At 38.2% G+C, this 20,754-nt stretch overlaps 3 protein-coding genes across 3 annotated transcripts; all 3 read left to right on the top strand.

Moving 5' to 3' along the window:
- The first annotated feature begins 578 nt into the window (after positions 1 to 578).
- On the top strand, positions 579 to 2,750 carry LOC143629385 (uncharacterized). The gene is made up of 6 exons (XM_077098674.1): positions 579 to 1,129; positions 1,705 to 1,864; positions 1,959 to 2,135; positions 2,217 to 2,351; positions 2,415 to 2,497; positions 2,597 to 2,750. The coding sequence occupies exons 1-6, from the start codon at positions 753 to 755 to the stop codon at positions 2,748 to 2,750; spliced, it is 1,086 nt and encodes a 361-aa protein (XP_076954789.1). The 5' UTR covers positions 579 to 752.
- A 7,294-nt stretch (positions 2,751 to 10,044) lies between these two features.
- Positions 10,045 to 13,137, top strand: LOC143629489 (uncharacterized). Its single transcript, XM_077098757.1, has 4 exons — positions 10,045 to 11,023; positions 11,621 to 11,700; positions 11,791 to 12,055; positions 12,732 to 13,137. Exons 1-4 carry the CDS (start codon positions 10,237 to 10,239, stop codon positions 12,986 to 12,988), a joined length of 1,389 nt encoding a protein of 462 aa, XP_076954872.1. The 5' UTR covers positions 10,045 to 10,236; the 3' UTR covers positions 12,989 to 13,137.
- Positions 13,138 to 15,452: 2,315 nt separating this feature from the next.
- LOC143629490 (heat shock 70 kDa protein, mitochondrial-like) lies at positions 15,453 to 18,829 on the top strand. Its single transcript, XM_077098758.1, has 6 exons — positions 15,453 to 15,657; positions 16,061 to 16,134; positions 16,222 to 16,300; positions 16,412 to 16,978; positions 17,319 to 17,939; positions 18,023 to 18,829. The coding sequence occupies exons 1-6, from the start codon at positions 15,583 to 15,585 to the stop codon at positions 18,635 to 18,637; spliced, it is 2,031 nt and encodes a 676-aa protein (XP_076954873.1). The 5' UTR covers positions 15,453 to 15,582; the 3' UTR covers positions 18,638 to 18,829.
- The last annotated feature ends 1,925 nt before the right edge of the window (positions 18,830 to 20,754 follow it).

A 20,754-nucleotide genomic window follows, 5' to 3' on the forward strand; every position in this document is an offset into this window, starting at 1 on the left:
GAATTATAGGTTTCGTTTATGTTTCCTCTTTAAACCAAACCCAATTGAAAATTAGGTTTTCAATTTCACAAAATATCTCGCTGCAACCCAAATAAACAAAAAACATATTATATGTCAAAACTCCATCTCTAACTCATGACTCGACGAGGCAACTTGCTCTCTCCGTTTTGATATTTTTATTTTTTATTTTTGAATGATTTGTTATTAAATTATGATGACCAAACTAAAATTAAGCTTTTTTTTTACTAAATAAAACTAAACAAGTGTATAGCGTTTATATATTCTTTTACAACTAAATGAATTTTATCCTTTTAGATTGTTATATGCCATCTCTAACTCATGACTCACGAGTCAATTTGCTCTCTCCGTTTTGATATTTTTATTATTTATTCAGTTTTAAGAAGATTAAACCAAAATCAAAATTAAATTCAAATTTAAAAAAGAGAAAAAAAAACTTCAAACCAAATAAGTTGTACTTATGAACATCCCTAGCGGGCATTCAGGCAATACAAGCTCAATCTTTGACTAGGGATGTCAATGTGACGAGTTTGAGACACGTATTGGTAATCTCAGTCTCATATCTAATTATAAAACCGTGTATCATACATTTCTAACTATTTAGTAAATTAGTATAAATACTAGTTTCATAACCGCTACAATCTTAATCTTATACCCGGTCTCATACTCGAGCACCCGTCCCGAATGATTCGAGCCTAGGCATATAGTTCAGCCTATGTACAATCCCGATCAAAATGCGGCACTGGAACCACTCAATCCCACTCAAACCCAACCACCCAACCTTAACCTCTCGCTTCAAAGCACGAACCCCATCATGCCCACAAGGTTTTCGATCAAATGCCGCACTGGAATCACTGACCAAAGCTCACGAACAGAACACACAAAACATTGTTCTGTACAATTACCCTTCGTTTTCCGGAGCCTTCTCGGCTCTATTCGCTCACATCTTTCACCAGCAACTCAATCTACCGTGCTTAATATTACCTTTCTCGTCTGTTGAACCTTTCAAGGTTGATGATTTGTGTGTTGATGGAGTTAAAAATTGTTACTTTCTTGATTTTCTTGGGCCTAAAGGGTTTGCTGCTGAGCTTGCTACAAGAACGTCTTGTCAGTATGTGTTATCAAGTTTCTTGATTTAGGGTTTTGTTTATATGTATTAATCATACAGTACTAGGCATCCCAAAATTGGGTTAGTTAATATGGGTAGTTTTAAAATAGGTTTGGCTTGATATGGGTGGTCTTTTCTTATAGAACGGGCGGGTTGATGTTAATTTACAAACGGGTCAGAATAGGTTAGTGTTATTTTCCAAACGGGTCAAAATGGGTTGATATGGGATGTGCAACCTAGCGCTAGTAACCACATAATGAGGCATTGGGTGCGTGAAAGCGCAATTTGGACCCGGTACATGTGCAACTTGGCACCGGTACACGGTCGCATAACCAGTGTCAATACACACGTCCGTGTAACCGGTGCCGAAAAAAAAAAGCAAAAAAGACATTTTTAAGCCAACATGTTTTGATTTTGACCCGAAACCCGTTCTGACCCGAACCTGTCCTGACATGAACCAAGTTAATCCCTTTTTGAATCAACCCGTTCTGACCCTAACCCGTTTTGAACCATGTCCTGAACCCGCCCGACCTGTTTGCCAGTCTTATCATACACTGATTGGTTTTTTTAACATTTAGGGTGATAGGGTTTGATCACAGGAAGACCACACTATCTAATCTCCATTTGTATGATAATAGTGACACCAATCTCTCACTTCAAGTTAATTTGGAGAAAAACAGTTCTTCTGCTGCATATGACTATTTCAGTGCCAAATTATCAGAAACTAAGGGCAATAATGTAAGTGAATAGTGCAATGATGACAATTTGTTTGTTATTTCATGATTCTTTTATATGTTTTTGTCTGCAAATTTATATATATATTTGTAATCAGGAGCCTGCGCGTCTGTTGAACACCGAAGATCACGAACGAGTGGAAACTGTTCTTAAGTACCTTGCGGATGGAGACCTTCGGTTATGGAGCTTGCCCAATATTAAAGAGTTTAATATCGGGTTATCTAATTGGCGGTCAAAGTTGAATTGCATCACAAATCCACACATGTTTGAACAGGTCTAATTATAAACTAGCATCAAGTATTATCTATTTTTGATGTTTTTGAGCGTTTATTGATTATTATATGAATGTAAACAGTTGACGAAGATTAGTGTGACAGATTTGGTTGCACATGGAAGTCGTTACGTGGCTAACCAACAAAGTTTAGCAACTAAGTTTCTTGAAAAGGTGTTTATGGTTAAGTTGGGCCGAGGATTATACGGCGAGTGTTTGGTATGTTATGCAAGTTAGTTTTTATGTTGGTGTTTAGATGGATGATATTATTTTATTATTCAGGGGGTTAGGATTGACGGGAATCCGAATTTAAGTGATATTATTGGCAAGGAGCTCAGCATGAAGAGTGAAGCAGCTGGTTTGAGGTATTTCAGTTTTCTTTACCATCTTATTTATTTGTCCTGATCATGATTTTTTGCATAAGATGTGGTGGTGACGTGGCACTGTATGATGTGTAACGTTAGGTCAATCGGAGCAGTTGTTTATATGCAAGGGAGAAATCTTAAAATGTGCCTAAGGAGTAGAGATAGTTGTACTGATACATCTGTAATTGCAAAGGTATGCATGTTTAATTGGTTTATATTTATATCCAATATCTCAATGATATTGTTTTTTTAATAATGATATTTGTTTTGACTTTCTCAAATGCATAGGCATATGGTGGAGGTGGTTCTCCTTCTTCAAGCTCATTTATAATTAGAATGGATGAGTATAATCAGTGGATTTCTGGTAACTAAAGCTCCTTTGTGCACACAATTGTTATGTGTTTACTGATATTGTTAGGTTGTTTTTATTGTTTATGTTAGTCTAAAGTAGCTTAATTAAATCAATTGTTACATGTTAGAAACTATTCATATAAACGTAGTATTATTTATAATGGATTTTAGACTAACAATTATTTTTTTTCATTTACAACCATATGTAAACATCATGATATACTAAAAAAATTTGATTACTAATTCGTAGGAGCATTCTCAATGGGTTCTCCATCCCCATCTTTAAAATTTAATCAAAAACCACAATTTCTTAAATTTATACACCATTTTTTAAAAACCTCCCCCAACCCATTCTCCATTTCTATCTTTATATTCTTTTTTTATTATTTATTTCTCTTTCTTCCATTTATATCTTAAAACTATTAAGAAGAGAGTTGGAAATGGAGTGCTTTGACATTGCTCTAAATTTGGAGATCTGTTGTAGCATTTTGTTAAAATTTGGAGATGGAGTTTGGATATGGAGAGTGGATTTGAGCCATTTTTTAGATGTTTTCTTTAAATTTTAGAGATGGAGATAGAAATAGGGAACCTAATCTTTATCTCTATCTACTCCTTAATGATTAAAAACACACATTTATTTGTTGGGCAATAAACAAACGTTTTTCTCCTAAATGAAGTGGATAATATTTAAAATTTATGATGTATTTTTCTCCCATAAATTCACACTATAGTCCATGTGATTAGGTGATTAGGAGCCTCGTGTTCCTTTTGCAAATTGCAAGGGCATAATGCGTAAATGAAGAAGATTTTGACCAATACAAGAAAACCTGACAAAAAAACATAAATAATAAACATTGTTGTGTGTGATCAAGGCCAGTATCTTATCGTTGGATATTATATAGTAACAAACTTAATCACTTCTAGCTGCTATTAAAATGATTCCAAGTGGGTTGGTACAGTTTTTGAATAATAGATTTCAGATCTAAGATCTAACTAACTTCATGCCTTAGTTAAATACTTCTAGAAAATTGTGGATTATTGCAAATAATCCCTTTAAAAGTTTTTGAAATAATTGGAATAATTAGAAAACCCTAACGAAACTAAAATTGAGGAAGAAATAAACCCAAGGAAGTTGTCAACATTGATAAAATTTAGGAAGACGTTTCGCCACGGTGGCTCTAGAGAAATAGAACAAGAATGAGGGATGCAGGGAGAATGCCAACTGATGGTGACAAAAGTGAGTTAATGTGGGGAGGCTGCCTATGACTCTATGAGTAAATGACATTCAACAAAAGAGAAATTTACTTGCCATTAAATTAATGGTTTGGTATTTCCACCAGGACGTGGTTGGATAAGACTCGATATTAACATAGATAACAAGTAATTTATATATATGTTTACACGAGATAAATAGTTGTAAGTAGTAGATATAAGATAATTGTAATGTAACGTGAGAAAGAAAATATACTATTAAAAATGTCTTATATCACGTTTAAAGCAAGAGGTATACGCGTATGCATCATTCTCACAAGTCTCTAATTAAACTTGATATATGTATTAAACATTTCTATATTAACACATGAAAGTTATAAGAGTAAACTAATGGTTGTGTGGTGAGTAAAAGTTTGCATTTGGCCGGAAATTTGCATATATGCCAAATGATTACTAACCTCTCACCTTTTGATTGGAGTTAGGCAGGTTGTTAGCTAGTTTGGTATATTAACGGTTATGTACACTTACAAGTAATCAAAATGAAAATCTACACAAAAAAAAAATGTTTTCCCAAAAGATTTTACATTTTTTTATTACAAAAAAACTCATTATTATATGATTATATTCGTAACACATCAACGTCCCACGTCAGCCATAAAATTACAAAAACGCTCACGTTTTTTTCTTAACGACCAAGAATAAAGTTCCGGCTACCCATATTCAGTTCCGGGGAAAACTCGTATCCCAAAGGCTCATTACGATAAAACCATCTTGAGATCATATTCAAATTTTAAACCTTATGGCATATAGACCAAATCTTCATCTTTCCTCTATTAGTCAATACATTTATGGTCTTATGGGCCAGCCCTAGGCTTATGTCAGCCGGCCCTAGAAATCTATTGTAGATCTATAAATATAGAACCTATTGTATTATGTTAAACACAATCAATATACAATCTTTCACCAAGTTTATCTTGGTATCAGAGCTTAGGGTTCTGACCCTCCTCTTTCTGCCGCCACTCTCCACAATACACTCATATCATCTTTCTTCTTTCTAGATCCATTACATACCATGGCTGATCAACAACTTACAGCCTTCACCACCACAGAGAAAACTTCACACAACTCTCATAAGTTTGGTTTCACTCTATCCTCTACAAACTATGGTCACTGGAAACTTATGATTCAACCCTTTCTCACTACACATAGCCTATTCGGTTATGTTGATGGGAGTATTCCATGTCCTCCTCCCACCATCTCCGCTCCAAGAACCTCTGCAAAGGAGGATACAACACTTTTCACCCAATCAAACCCCAATTACACGATCTGGTTGTGCAATGATGCACATGTTAGGATGCTAATTATCTCAACCATCTCTGAAACATCCTTTCAACACGTGCAAGGTGTTACCTCACGTGACCTTTGGCTTGGTCTTGAACGAGCCTATGCCCCACACACTTCTTCTAGAGAATTTACATTGAAGGCACAATTGTTAAAAATACAAATGGAGAAAGACGAGACATCTGCTGCATATCTTGCAAGGGCACAAGAGTATGCAAATGCCCTTGCAAATATTGGCCAACCCATGCCCGACAAAGATATTGTCATGCTTGTTGTTGCAGGTCTTCGTGAGGAGTACAACGGAGTCAAACAAACCCTCTTTGCTAGACAACATACAGCTGTCTTCAACGAACTCCCTGGTCTTCTTGAAAATCATGAGTTTATGATCCAAAAGTCAGCCCCTGCAATTCCAAATGCTCAAGCTTTTACAGCTGCCACAGCAGCTAGTACACCTTCGATTCCAACTGATACAGTTCAGGCACTTCAACAACTTGTTAGCCGTCTTGGTTTTCAGTTACAACCATCTTCTGTTTCATCACCCGCCACCGCACCTCAAGCTTTTTACACAAACAGGCCCGATCAGTCCAACTATAGTCGCGGCCGTGGTAATCGTGGCGGTCGTGGCAGCCGTGGGAACAACTTCTACAACCGCAGCCAGGGAAGCACCCTCGTAATTCAGGTCAAGGTCAATTTAGTTGGGCTTCAAATCAAAACATGGTATGGGGTTCTTGTAATAGGTGTGGAATTGGACATGTGCCATCTGAATGCCCAAAACGAGATCCCTCCACCTTCCGAACGAGACAATCGTCCGCCAATTATGCAGATTATCGCTCACAAGCGTCTACTTCGTGGCTTCCGGACACAGGTTCTAATCACCATGTAGCACCGGATTTGTCTGGTTTTGACTCCGCAGAATCTTACTACGGTGATGATCATCTCCGTGTTGGTAATGGTAACGCTCTTCCCATTTTACATATTGGTTCATCAAAACTTTTCTCACCTAACAAAACCTTTCACTTAAACAATGTCCTTCATGTACCTGAGATCAAACAACACCTTCTTTCTGTACAAAATTTTTGTGAGGATAATCATGTTTATTTTGAATTTCATGCTACATTTTTTGCTGTGAAGGACAATTCTACCCACACTACCCTCCTCACGGGTCCAAGTGACGATGGACTCTACTTTATCAAACTACCACTCCATCAACATCCAAAAGTTGCTTTTTCGACATCTCGAGCTTCAACAACCACATGGCATCAACGTTTGGGACATCCACATTCCCAGTTAATTCAGACTATGCTTTCTAAATATTGTTTACCTATTTCTGCAAAGACTTTTGATTCTCATTGCATTGCTTGTTCTGTTGGAAAATCTTCCAAACTTAATTTATTGTCTGCTGATTATAAAAGTACTCGTATTTTGGATTTAGTTTTATGTGATGTTCGGGGACCAGCCCCTATGACTTCGTTTGATGGTTATAACTACTTTCTTTTGTGTGTTGACCATTTCTCTAAATTTATGTGGTTGTTTCCTTTAAAACGAAAATCATATGTGTTTGCCACCTTTACACAATTTGTCACTATGGCTGAACGACAATTCTCCACTAAACTAAAAACTGTGCAGACCGATTGGGGTGGGGAATTCAGAAATCTTTCATCCTTTTTTGCCTCTATTGGCGTTATTCACCGTCTCTCTTGTCCTCACACCAGCGAACAAAATGGTGTTGTTGAAAGACGTCATCGTCATGTTGTTAAAACGGGCTTAACATTAATGGCACAATCCCATGTCCCTCAACGTTTCTGGCATTATGCTTTTGAAACTGTCGTCTACCTAATAAATAGAATGCCCTCTCGTACAAACTCCAACACCAGCCCCTTCGAACACTTATACCACCGTAAACCTGATTTCTCCTTTCTTCGCGTGTTCGGTTGCCAGTGCTTTCCTCACCTTCGTTCTTATAATCCCAACAAAATGGATTTTCGATCTACACCTTGTATTTTTCTTGGGTATTGCACCTCTCATCACGAGTATCGATGCTTAGACCCCGTCACAGAACGTATTTATATTGCCCATCACGTTCGGTTCAACGAAAATTCTTTTCCTTTCCTTACTAAACCTACCACCTCCTCCCCGAATTCATCTCCTGATCCATATGTTTCATCTTATCCCACAACTTCCATTCCCCTAAACATGGTGGATTCTTCAAACACCACCACAACCCCACCACCCGACCCTAGTCATACACACTCTACAGATCCACCAACTCGTACTTACACCCGCCGGTCCACAACAAACCCGGTTCCCACTGCCCCAGCCTTTGACCGATACCATCAGTCAACCACTATTCACCCAACAAGCACCACTCAGTCATCTTCTACCACCCTACAATCTGACCAGCCGATTAACGACTTTAATCCACCTGATCCACAGCCTATTTCAGCCCCCCAATCAACTCACACACCTACTCCAAACCCAAACCCAAACCCAAACCCACCTCCTCCATAACGCCAACGTCCAGCTAACCTACGCCCACAGCACAAACAAACTAAACCATACAATCCCTCGTCATTTCAAACCTCCATTCCTACATCTCACACAGAACCCTCCAGCTTTACCGTTGCCAACAAAGATTCAAATTGGCGCCGGGCCATGGCGGACGAATACTCAGCTCTTATCCGTAATGGGACCTGGTCTTTGGTTCCTCGTGTTCCACATACTAATGTGGTTGATTGCAAATGGGTATATAAAGTTAAAAGAGACCAAAATGGGGCAATTAAGCGCTACAATGCGCGTCTAGTCGCTAAAGGTTTTAATCAACAACCTGGTATAGACTATAATGAAACATTTAGTCCAGTAGTGAAATCCACTACAATCAGGGTCGTTTTATCATTAGTTGTCACCAAACAATGGTCTCTACGACAGCTTGATGTTCAAAATGCTTTCTTACATGGTGATCTGAAGGAAACAGTATATTTGAAGCAATCACAAGGCTTTATTGACCCTCGTAAGCCAAATCATGTGTGCCTTCTGCATAAGTATTTGTATGGCCTCAAGCAGGCACCACGGGCTTGGTTTGAACGACTCTTTTCTGCTTTACTTGCTCTCGGATTTAGGGTGGATCTAGAACAGATCCTTCCTTGTTTATTTATTCTGGTAAAGGGACACTTTTGTATATGCTAGTATATGTCGATGACATTATTTTAACAGGTAACAACAATCAGGCTATCAATCATGTGGTGCAAGGTCTTAGTAAATCATTTGCAATACAAGACATGGGGCCCTTATCGTATTTTCTGGGTATTGAGGTGATTCGTAAAGGTTCCGATATCATTCTTTCACAACAGAAGTACATTAATGAATTATTGGACCGGGCGAAATTGTCCCAGTCCAAACCGGTTCCATCACCGTGCGCGACAGGTAACCCTCTTTATCTTGGTGACAGCTCTCAGTTTGAGGATCCGGTAAAATATAAACAAATGGTTGGTGCATTACAATATGTTACTCTCTCCCGGCCTGATATCACATTTGCGGTTAATAAAGTTTGTTAGTTCATGCATTCTCCTACTGACAATCACTGGTCTGCTGTAAAACTCATCTTACGATATTTACATGGAACTGCTAGTCATGGTCTCTTGATTTCCAGCTCCTCATCTCCTGTTTTGCATGCCTATACGGATGTTTCCTTTCATCAGTTGACCGCCTTTTCTGATGCTGATTGGACTGGATGCCTGGATGACCGTCGATCCACGGGAGGATATGCTATTTATCTTGGGTCAAATCTTATTTCATGGTCAGCCAGAAAACAAAAGACTGTATCTCGGTCATCTACCGAATCTGAATATAAGGCTTTGGCGGATACGGTTGCTAAATTGACTTGGCTTGAAACATTATTAAGAGAACTTCGTGTCCCAATGCACTCTGCTCCTACTCTATGGTGTGACAATCTGGGAGCTACATATTTATCTGCTAATTCGGTTTTTCATGCTAGAACAAAACATGTGGAAGTAGATTTTCACTTCGTTCGAGAGAAAGTTGCACAAAGAAGGCTATCAGTTCAGTTTATCTCTACACATGATCAAATTGCCGATGTGTTCACAAAGCCGCTACCATCAGATCGTTTTCTATTCTTAAAGTCCAAGCTAAGAGTCGGTCCCCGGCCTTAGCTTGAGGGAGAGTATTAATCAATACATTTATGGTCTTATGGGCAAGCCTTAGAAATCTATTGTAGATCTATAAATATAAAACCTATTGTATTATGTTAAACACAATCAATATACAATCTTTCATCAAGTTTATCTTCCTCCAATATCAGTTGAGCTAAAACTTATTCGTTATCCATTATTCGGATAAGTAAGTATAAGTTGTTAGGTCTTCTAAAAAAGTAGTAATTAGTTTATTTAATTTAGGTAGGTAGTTTAACAAGTCTTGTAAACTAGTACATAATAATCAGATATATAATAATAAAATAATAATAACACCACCGCAAAATCCAGATCAAATTGGACGACTGTAATTCGAATACAAATAATCATCGAACCTTCCCGGAACCTGCTTCATCCATCTGGGTACCCCTATTTGACTCCAATCATTTCAATTGTTCACTCAATAATAATAATAATAATAATAATAATAATAATAATAATAATAATAATCTTCACATTCACATTTCTTGATAATATTAAGTTGTTTAAATCCCTAATTTGTCGCCGAATTTGACGGATTCAATGCAGTGGGTTTAATCCATCTGAATTCGATTACCCTTATTCCAATTTCGAATAGAATAGGGTTTATTCCGATTATTATCCCCAATTCATGCACCCTCTTCAAATCAAATGGGTATAAGAGAGGCAAGCATGAATCTTGAGGGAGAAGAAGATCAATTGGAATTGGAGCCTGCATCTTCATCATCATCATCATCTCTTCCTAATCATAATATTAATATTAATCAGGTAACCCCTTTTCGAACCCGGTATCCCGGTCTAGTTAGATTGAAAGCTTACATCTTTGATGGGTTGGGTGATTATTATAATAAAGAATGGGAATTAGTCGAAGGCAATGGTAAAGAATTCTGTTGGTATCATGTCGAAATCCCGAAAGGAAACCAAAAGCTTTCTCAGTCTGCTCAATACCTCATTGATGTCCTTTGTCCACCATTAAAGCTTCAAGATATTCTTGCATTGATTAGCAATGGTCCTTATTGTGGCTATGTTGACGGTGCCCTCGTGTTCCGGGTCAACTCACCCGGACCGCCATCCAGCAAGTTTACGTTTCGGTTGGCTGCTCGGGTTACTGGGAACTCGGTTATTACTGTGTCGTTGGGTCGGGTGCCTCGGTTGGGGTTTTCGCCCATGGGCCAGTCGCTGTTGTCGGAGATCCCGAGTGTGGAGAGCCCGAGTGCGAAGCATAGTGGGGATAGGGAGAGTGATGGGATTGTGATTAAGGAACATGTGCTTGATTTCTTGTTGACGATGAATCATTCGGAGGAGGCGGATAATCCCGTGCCTAAATCCGTTTCGAATTTGGTGGTCCATATCGTGGACACGCATGTGGATCATCTTGAGGATGTTGTTACGCAACTTGAGATCGAGCTTGATTCTGTGGAAGTTGATTTGGATAAAGGTAAAGCTTTTAACTTTGTATGTTAGTGTTGAATATTGATGAACTTAAAGTTTGGATAATTGTGTGTCTGTAAACGAGCCTAGTTGAGCTATGAACCTAGCTGGCTCGGCTCGGTTATCTCAATGAGCTGAAATGTTGAGCTTGTGCTCAGCTTGTAAAAGGCTTGAGCCAGGTCAGCCCGGCTCGCTTATCAACTGAGGCGGTTCGCTCATTTATCTTGACGAGGTGAAATGTTGAGCTCGAGCTCGAGCTCAGCTTGTGAAAAAACTTGAGCCAGGTTGGGTTTGGGCCTTGCTCGTTGATCTTAACGAGCAAAAATGTTGAGCCCAAGCTAGCTCCTGGCATATTTAAAAAAGTTACTTTATGTTACATATTTATAACTTATGTATACTAAAATGTGTGTTATACTTGGTTTATAGTTTCATATATATAAAATCTGGGCTTTAAATTTAAACTTACCTTGGCCTCGGCTCAGCTGCCCGTCTACAAACATGCCAATTTTTAGTGAGCCATGAGTCGCGACCTTTTTGAAACGCCTTATATATATGTTGGCTAAAACATTGATTATCCTTATGTCATGAATTTCAATGTTTTCAGGTGGTTTTTCCTTAAAAAAACAAATGCTTGATGATAGAAGGTTTCCCAAAATGCATCTAGACTTGCAACGGCTATTGCAGGTGATCAATCTTTAACTTTTTATAAAGATATTATGAGTGCGCATAAATTGTTCTTGTGAGTTCACACTTCTCATGCATTAATGAATGCAGGTGATTACACACGGAGAACAAGTGTTCCCGAGAGTGAAGGAGAAATGTTCCACAAAGGATTGGTTTGCCAGTGAAGACATAAATTCACTTGAAGAGTTGATCCGAAGGTTGAAAAGGTTAAAGGATAATGTTGGTTTTATTTCTAATCGGGTTACTGCTGTTCAGGCCGGGCTTGACAGCTGGCAGGCTGAGCAAATCAATCGAAAACTATACTACCTATCATTCCTCTCCATCATATTTCTTCCCCTTTCCATCATCACAGGAGGTTCGATTCTATCACTTCGACTTTTTAGGTCAAACGAGCTCGCTTTCAACTTTGATATTAACTGCTGTTTAACATTTATTATTGATATATTTGAATTCAAAATTTGTATTGTAAAACTTGATGGGATGTATATATTCATAGGGCTGTCAATTTTGTCTGGTTCGCTAGGTGATTTGTTCAGCTCGAACACGACCCATATTTTTATTTGTGTAAAAAACATCAACCCTTAACCCGCACGCACTTAGGTCGTGAAACCTGTTTTACACATTTATTTAAACATGTAAAACGGGCTGGCGGGTGATAACCAAGTTTTAAACGTGGTGATGGGTTGTAAAAATATGGGTTAAAGGGGTCATAAACTGGTTAATGAGTTGACATCTTTAACTAAACAGGTTGGCGGGTCGAGTGTTTAACCAAACAGGTTAAACAAGTCAGCCCGAATATGACTCATTTAATTAAACAGGTCATCTCGATCATGACTCATTTTTTTAAACGAGTTATATATGTCAACCCAAAACACTTGATTATCTTCTTGGATTGAGAAGGAATACCTTTGACCTCCAAAGTCAAAACTCCCTTTGTTAATCGAGCTAGCCTGTTATTATAGACGCCTTTGTTGTTTTATCTTTAACGAGCCAATTAAAATTGTGATTTGACTTTTGAATGAATGCAACAGTTTTTGGGATGAACGTGGGAGGTGTTCCTTGGACGGGACAAAGAGATCCAGCGTTGGTAGACGGTTTCAGAAACGTGATGTTGGTTTGTGTGGCAACGTTAGGTCTCGTGCTTTTATGTTTCTTGTTCCCGTTTCTTTACACCAGAATAGCATCTTGGAAAAGACAGAGATCATCAAAACGTAGTTGGTCACTTAATCGAAGATCTTTCCTTAAAAGAACGTCGACTGAAGAACGGGGTGGTTACCTTCGGCTTTGACCTTAGTCATACTCGAACTGTTTTATGATCGATATTTCTGTTTTTTCTTGTTGTAACTTTGTTCATAATTACTGCATAAAAATGATTTGGTGCAAGCACTTCATGTGTTGAATATATGTTTGTTCTTTTCATTTTATTTATTTATTGAGTAGTTTGTGAAACTGGATGCATATTGAGTAGTTTGTGAAACTGAATGCATGTTCACCATTCTATACATTTTTATGAGTTGCATTTAATACAAATTAATCAATAATTCAATATAATTAAAAAGCATAAAAATATCGGAGAGCATGCGGTTCATTGCAAGGAGATGCCTGGGTTCAAATACCGACATGATTGGGTGCGGGACGTTCTTTGGGACATCTTAAGGCGAGCTGGGATATCAACTAAAAAGGAAGCCCCCGTAAACTTCCTTACAGACCCCACGGAAGGGAGATCCACTCTACGACCGGCAGATTTGCTCGTCTTTGGTTGGGCCGGGGGAAAACACGCTTGTGTTGACCTCACAGGGGTATCTCCCTTAGCTGGTTTGAGGGATAATGGGTTTGTAGCTGGGCAAGCAATGAAAAGGGCTGAAACGAAGAAGGTGGAGAAACATACTAAAGCCTGCGAAGAGAACCAACATGTTTTTGTCCCTCTGGCTTTTGATACATTTGGCTCCTTGGCACCGGAAGCTATCCGTTTTCTAACCAGGGTCCAACAGGTTGTGCATAGCAATGTGTCGACTCCAAAGGGGCAGGGGTATGTCTTTAGCAGGTTAGGGTTTGCAATTCAGAAAGGGGTGGCGGCGCAACTTGTTGCCCGCCTACCTGCTATATTGATGTAATATCTATGTTTCTACATATTGGAACCCAATTTTTGAAACAACAATTAAAAAGCTAAAGTATTGTAATAATAAATCTCTGTTAAATAGGCACTGAAGTGCTTGCATTTTTAATAAGACTTAAAAGCATTTTAAACTAGCTTTGCAGAAATTATTATTAGATACATATATGCAGTAAAATTTCATTGGTAAACATATACTTGGATGTCATTTCCGTCTTTAAGGTCAAAACCGGACCCTTTATAGTACAAGTTAGAGGTGCACAAAATAATCGGTTCCGGACCCCGGGCCGGAACCGACTCGGAACCGGTTCCTACCCATACCCTACCCGCGGGTAGGACTAGATATAGGATTTCTCCTCGGAGCCGTACCCGGAACCAGAACCGGTGGAAAAAAACCGGAGGAACCGGTAAAAAACCCGGAAAAAACCCGGGGGAACCGGTCAAAACCCGACCCGTAACCGGTCAAAACCCGGTCAAATACCCGACTATACCCGGAACCGGTTTCTGCCCGAACCTGGTTTGACTTATGTTGACCATACCCGGAACCGGTTCCTACCCGGTTCCGGGTTTTTTAAATACCCAATTTTGTGCACGTCTAGTACAAGTAGGGTCGTAGGGGTATAAACGAGCCAATCCGTTCATGAGCTATTTGAGAATGGGTTGTCAAAAGGTCGAATCAAGTTGAATTCAATGAACTCAAGCCTAAAAATAAGATTTTTTCATAAAGAGCCTGAACCCATGATTCACCCATTAACAAAGATCAAGAGCCTAAATTAAAATATTATTTATATAATTTTTATATACTATATCAACACGATAATTTTTTATATATAAAGTTTTGTTAAAAATAAGTAAATAATATATATTATGTTGTATAGGAAATTTATAATAAAAAACATATATATAAATCATTTATACGTACACATGTGAAATATTTAATAATGATTGAGCTTAACTTAAGTTTTAAAATTAGAGTTAGAGACGAGCCGGCTTATATGTACACATGTGAAATATTTTACAATAATTGAGCCGAACTTGAATTTTAAAATTAGAGTTAGAGACGAGCTGACTTCAAGCTCAAGCATTCGTAAGTTAAATGAGTTGTGGCTCAATCACCTAATTAACACTTTTTGTAACCGAGTATATATAAGTTTTTTTATCTTTCTTAAAAACATTTATTAATCGAATAATAAAATTGGTCTTGTATGTAGTGATGAGCATGAGTAAGTAGATCACTTACTCATCTCTTGTTACGTGACAACAATCATTTAGCAATTTATTAGTTGATGTAAAGTTTCTCTAGGTACACACTTTTACATTTTGAGCCTTGCTCAAAATACATTAACATATAGCGGTGCCCAAACCTGAAAAACGAGCCATTTAAGCCGTGATACTAACAACAAGTTAGAGTTTATGAAAAATAATTAAATAAGAGAGTATGAGACCCTCTTTAATAATACCAAGTTTCGATTAACCATATCAAAAATGTATCAAAAGGTGCACGTTTATATAAATCGACCCTTCAAGAAATAAGTTAATATTTTTTTTAAAATAATACATAACTATTTTAACAAAAAAAATTCGTGAAAAATAATAATAAATAAAAAAAGACATTTTGATTTCATAAAACTAAAACCTTATTTAAGCAATGTCAATAACCCCTTCTCCAAGCCAGCCACCCCAATTTATTCCCCATAAACCCTAAACCCTAAATTATTATTATTATTATTATTCACACCACATTCATTCATTCCATTCATTCATCATCAATGGCCACCGCTGCTTTGCTCAGATCTCTTCGCCGACGTGACGTAACATCTGCTTCTCTTTCAGCCTTCAAATCTGTAAGCTATTTATTATTAAAGTTTTCATTTTTATCTCGAACCCAGATCTTATTCAATTAATTGATCCGTTAAAGTTGGAGAGATTGAATGTTGTATGTTCATATTTCATATTTAGGGCAGTAATTATTGTAAAGTTTGTTGCTTTATTAGAATCTTGTTTTTTTTAATACTGTATTTTGATTATTCAGTTTTTGGATCATTGGTTGTAAGTTTTGCTTGTTGGGTTTATTTTTTATAATTAGGGTTTGAGTTGTGGAGGGTGATATTATTATTATTATTATTATTATTATTATTATTATTATTATTATTATTATTATTGTGATACATATTGTTGTTCTGTTTAGTATTTAAAAATAATTTATTGGAATATGGTTTTAATGTAATACTATGAATGTTTATGCAGTTAAGTGGAGCTAAACCGTCGTTTGCGGGGTCGTATTTGAGTAACAAGTTAGGCGTAATTGCCAGGCCTTTCAGGTACCATATGTTATTTTGGACTAGTGACATTTATGTTTTTATATCTTTTCAAGTTTTGATAAAGCTAATGAATTGTTTCTGATACAGTACACGGCCTCTCGGAAATGATATTATTGGGATTGACTTGGGAACCACGAACTCGTGCGTTGCCGTCATGGAGGGAAAGGTAAGATCTTTTAAACCTGTTAGAATAACATACATGATACATGTATTGATTGTGAATTAGGAGGAAAACACAATTGTTAGTTTGTTGATGTCTTGATGTTCTTATACACAGGTTGCAAAAGTTATTGAGAATGCTGAAGGAGCGCGAACGACTCCGTCTATAGTGGCTTTTAATCAAAAATCGGAGCTACTCATTGGCACACCCGCCAAGCGTCAAGCGGTCACGAACCCAACAAACACCATATTTGGTACCAAGCGTATGATCGGAAGAGAGTATGGTGATCCACAAACACAGAAAGAAATGGGGATGGTTCCATATAAGATTGTCAAGGCTCCGAATGGTGATGCGTGGGTTGAGGCCAATGGCCAGAAGTATTCTCCAAGTCAGATCGGTGCTTTTGTTCTTACTAAAATGAAAGAAACCGCTGAAGCTTATTTGGGGAAAACTATTAATAAGGCTGTTATTACCGTACCTGCTTATTTCAATGATGCTCAAAGACAAGCTACCAAAGATGCGGGTAAAATTGCCGGTTTAGATGTGCAGAGGATTATTAATGAGCCGACGGCTGCTGCGCTTTCTTATGGGATGAATAATAAAGAGGGTCTTATTGCTGTTTTTGATCTTGGTGGTGGTACTTTTGATGTTTCCATTTTGGAGATATCTAATGGTGTTTTTGAGGTATGTAGTTTTTTTGGTCAAGATTTGTATCTAGGCATGTACAACTGTTAGTTTAACTTTAACCGAACAAACAATCGAACATGAACAATTAAACTGGTTTACTTGCTTGTGTTCTTTTGTGGAGAAAATCTACATGTTTGTGTTTGTTTATGTTCGTTTATATACGAATGTAAACGGATGTTCACTAACATAAATGGACGAACGAGACACATGTTTACGTTCGTTTGTTATTAAATTAACGATTTTTATCCAAACGAACGGTCTAATAAATGTTTGGTTTGTTTACATGCATATAGTTGTATCTCTTAAGTGAATATATGATTTTTTTTTGTTTATACAGGTGAAAGCGACAAATGGTGACACGTTCCTTGGAGGTGAAGATTTTGATAATGCCATGTTGGACTTTTTGGTAAGCGAGTTCAAGACTGCACAAGGCATCGACTTGACAAAAGACAAGCTTGCCCTTCAAAGACTTCGTGAAGCAGCTGAAAAAGCCAAAATCGAGCTATCATCAACAACTCAAACCGACATCAACATACCATTTATCACAGCCGATGCATCAGGCGCCAAGCATTTAAATATCACTCTCACGAGATCCAAGTTTGAGGCTATAGTAAGCAGCTTGATTGAGAGGACCAAGAACCCGTGCAAAAACTGTGTGAAAGACGCAGGAGTCTCAATCAAGGATATTGATGAAGTGCTCCTTGTTGGTGGGATGACACGTGTTCCCAAGGTTCAGGAGGTTGTTGCCGAGATATTTGGGAAGGCACCAAGCAAAGGGGTGAATCCGGATGAAGCAGTTGCTATGGGAGCAGCTATCCAAGGTGGTATCCTTCGTGGTGATGTTAAAGAATTACTTTTACTTGATGTCACCCCGTTATCACTCGGTATCGAGACACTTGGTGGTATTTTCACCAAGCTCATTAACAGGAACACCACAATCCCAACCAAGAAAAGTCAGGTGAGTCAACTCAGTCATCACTAAACTCGTGTACTTGTTTGTAATTGTATACACTAAGTTTTAACTTAAGCTTTTGTTTGCAGACATTTTCGACAGCTGCTGATAACCAAACCCAAGTGGGTATTAAAGTGTTGCAAGGTGAGCGGGAGATGGCATCCGACAACAAGATGCTAGGTGAATTTGACCTTATGGGTATTCCTCCGGCTCCAAGAGGCATGCCTCAGATCGAGGTCACGTTTGACATTGACGCAAACGGCATCGTTATGGTTTCAGCCAAAGATAAGGCCACTGGCAAAGAACAGCAGATTACAATTAGGTCCTCCGGAGGTCTATCGGACGATGAGATTGAGAAGATGGTTAGGGATGCCGAGCTTCATGCTCAAAAGGATGCTGAAAAGAAGGCACTTATTGACGCAAAGAATACTGCTGACACCACTGTTTACAGCGTCGAGAAGAATTTGAATGAATATAGAGATAAGCTTCCGAGTGAGGTGGTGGCTGAAATCGAGGATGCGGTGGCTGATTTGAGGAAAGCTTCGGTTAGTGAGGATGTTACAGAGATTCAGGCTAAGATTGATGCTGCGAACAAGGCGCAGTCAAAGATTGGTCAACATATGCAAGGAGGCGGTGGGTCAGACAGTGGGTCACAAGGAGGGGATCAAGCCCCTGAGGCGGAATACGAGGAGGTAAAGAAGTAGAGTGTTTCTTGTTTTTCATTTTTGCTCTATTCATGATTGATTGATTACAAGAGGTTTATGTATTTACAAAACTACCATGAGAAGTAGAAATAATTAACAATTTGTTTTGTTATTGGCTGTATTTGGCAGCCAAAATACATTTTTGAGCTAAAAGTTTGAATGATATTTTACTGTTTTTGTCATGGTTTAAATTATTTCTTGGTTTATGGCATGTGTGAATCAGTTTTGTTACGAAACTTAATTTTACAAATTCCAATGGTGATGAGTAATTGGCCCATGCATCATCACAACTCTCTTAGTTTTTTGCAACTTCACTAGATCTAGACAACATATATTGTAGAAAAAGTTGTAAAAATAAACAAGCTTTTTCACTAAGGTTAATATAACTAACATTTACTGAGTTTGAATTATGAGAGCTTCGTAACAAACCAAACCTAAGAGCATTCTCAATGAGTTCTCCATCCTCATCTTTAAAATTTAATCAAAAACCATAACTTCTTAAATTTATACAACATTTTTTAAAAACCTCCCCCAACCCATTCTCCATTTCTATCTTTATATTCTTTTTTTATTATTTATTTCTCTTTCTTCCATTTATATCTTAAAACTATTAAGGAGAGATTTGGAAATGGAGTGCTTTGACATTGCTCTAAATTTGGAGATATGTTGTAGCTATTTTGTTAAAATTTGGAGATGGAGTTTGAAGATGAGGAATGGATTGGAGCTATTTTTTAGATGTTTTCTTTAAATTTTAGAGATGGAGATAGAAATAGGGAACCTAATGGGAATGCTCTAAGATAAAAGAGAGATAAATGCTCAAAGTTGGATCTTTGAGGTCGTGAAAGCCACGTAAGTGAAGAGAAACATAAGTGTAGTGTGAACTTGTTGTCCCACATAAAAGAAGAAATTTGAGCTTGTCCCATATGAAAGGAGATGTAAATCTTGAAGTGAGCAATAAGCACAACGTGACACTTTGCATCGCAGTTGTAACCCGGTTCAAACAAAAAGTTTACTTATTTTTTTATTTTAATTATGATTCTTGAAGAGGTATGTACCCGCCTCAACACCGAGCAAGGCGGGTCAACCCACAACATAAAGACATTATAAAGGCACAAAGCCAAAACCTATGCGCATGGCGCATACAAAACATGCTCAAGCATCATACGCCCAGGCACCACATATGCTCAGGCACACATATGCTCGCGCATCACATATGCGCGCGGCGCATCAGCGCGCGGCGCATATCACATGCTCGTGCATATCACATCTGCGCATGAAACATCTGCGCGTGAGAATAAAGAGAAGACCTCGCGCATCCTCAGGATTGGCGCATATCACACATGCACATAATCGACCTCGTCCTTATCAGGATTAGGGCAACCTTGATTGTGCACGTCAGACAACCTTACAGAAGGTATCTTTTTAAGGAATAAGAATATGCTGATGTTGACAGCTGCCAAATGAAAGGTCGACAACTCAGCATGACACATGTGCTACCACGTGATTACAACCAACGAGAAAGCGCCAGGTGTCCTAGAGGACACGTGGCGCAGTGCGATTGGAGGAGGCCAACGAGGCTGAGCCCAATCAGTGGAAACCCTAGCACTATAAATACAGCATCAACTCCACTTTGATGGACACATTCATACTCAATCATTGACAGTTACAGGCAGTGATATCACATTCAATCATATTGAATTACATTCACTCACAGTCAGTTACATACAAACACACAGTCACACAATCATACAGTATTCAGCTATTAAGCAATACTCTTGAGATTCACTTACTCTCACATTATTATCTTCTCCACCATATACTTATTCTCACGCCGGAGGGTTACCCCAAAGAGGACCCCTCTGTCCCTTTCTGAGGGGTAAGTTAACGGCGTTGTTCATTTTGTAGGTGGAAGAACACAAATCCAGAAGAACCATCGGTGAAATAGTACAATTAGAACCCGAGGAAAGTAGATCTGCTACCAGTGAGTAGATCCACGTTTCTTCATTGGCGCCATCCACTGTTACAAACGGCAATCAGATCTCATCAGATCTACATAAAAAAAAAATCAATCACCATGGTTTCTGGCGTTCGTAACGCTGATCAAGCTCTGGAGGATA

The sequence above is a fragment of the Bidens hawaiensis genome, unplaced genomic scaffold, assembly GCF_021521415.1.
Source record: "Bidens hawaiensis isolate Kalapana, Puna unplaced genomic scaffold, B.hawaiensis_p1.1 tig00005195_1, whole genome shotgun sequence".
NCBI classification, from domain to species: domain Eukaryota; kingdom Viridiplantae; phylum Streptophyta; class Magnoliopsida; order Asterales; family Asteraceae; genus Bidens; species Bidens hawaiensis.

Excerpts from the sequence above, each read along its gene's own strand:
- LOC143629385 (XM_077098674.1), top strand. The coding sequence starts at position 753 with ATGCGGCACTGGAACCACTCAATCCCACTCAAACCCAACCACCCAACC. Across the intron at positions 1,865-1,958 it reads CAGAAACTAAGGGCAATAAT|GAGCCTGCGCGTCTGTTGAA; the intron begins GTAAGTGAATAG and ends ATTTGTAATCAG. Across the intron at positions 2,498-2,596 it reads AGTGAAGCAGCTGGTTTGAG|GTCAATCGGAGCAGTTGTTT; the intron begins GTATTTCAGTTT and ends GTGTAACGTTAG.
- LOC143629489 (XM_077098757.1), top strand. The coding sequence starts at position 10,237 with ATGGGTATAAGAGAGGCAAGCATGAATCTTGAGGGAGAAGAAGATCAA. Across the intron at positions 11,701-11,790 it reads ACTTGCAACGGCTATTGCAG|GTGATTACACACGGAGAACA; the intron begins GTGATCAATCTT and ends TAATGAATGCAG. Across the intron at positions 12,056-12,731 it reads CCTTTCCATCATCACAGGAG|TTTTTGGGATGAACGTGGGA; the intron begins GTTCGATTCTAT and ends TGAATGCAACAG.
- LOC143629490 (XM_077098758.1), top strand. The coding sequence starts at position 15,583 with ATGGCCACCGCTGCTTTGCTCAGATCTCTTCGCCGACGTGACGTAACA. Across the intron at positions 16,135-16,221 it reads GTAATTGCCAGGCCTTTCAG|TACACGGCCTCTCGGAAATG; the intron begins GTACCATATGTT and ends TTTCTGATACAG. Across the intron at positions 16,979-17,318 it reads TATCTAATGGTGTTTTTGAG|GTGAAAGCGACAAATGGTGA; the intron begins GTATGTAGTTTT and ends TTGTTTATACAG.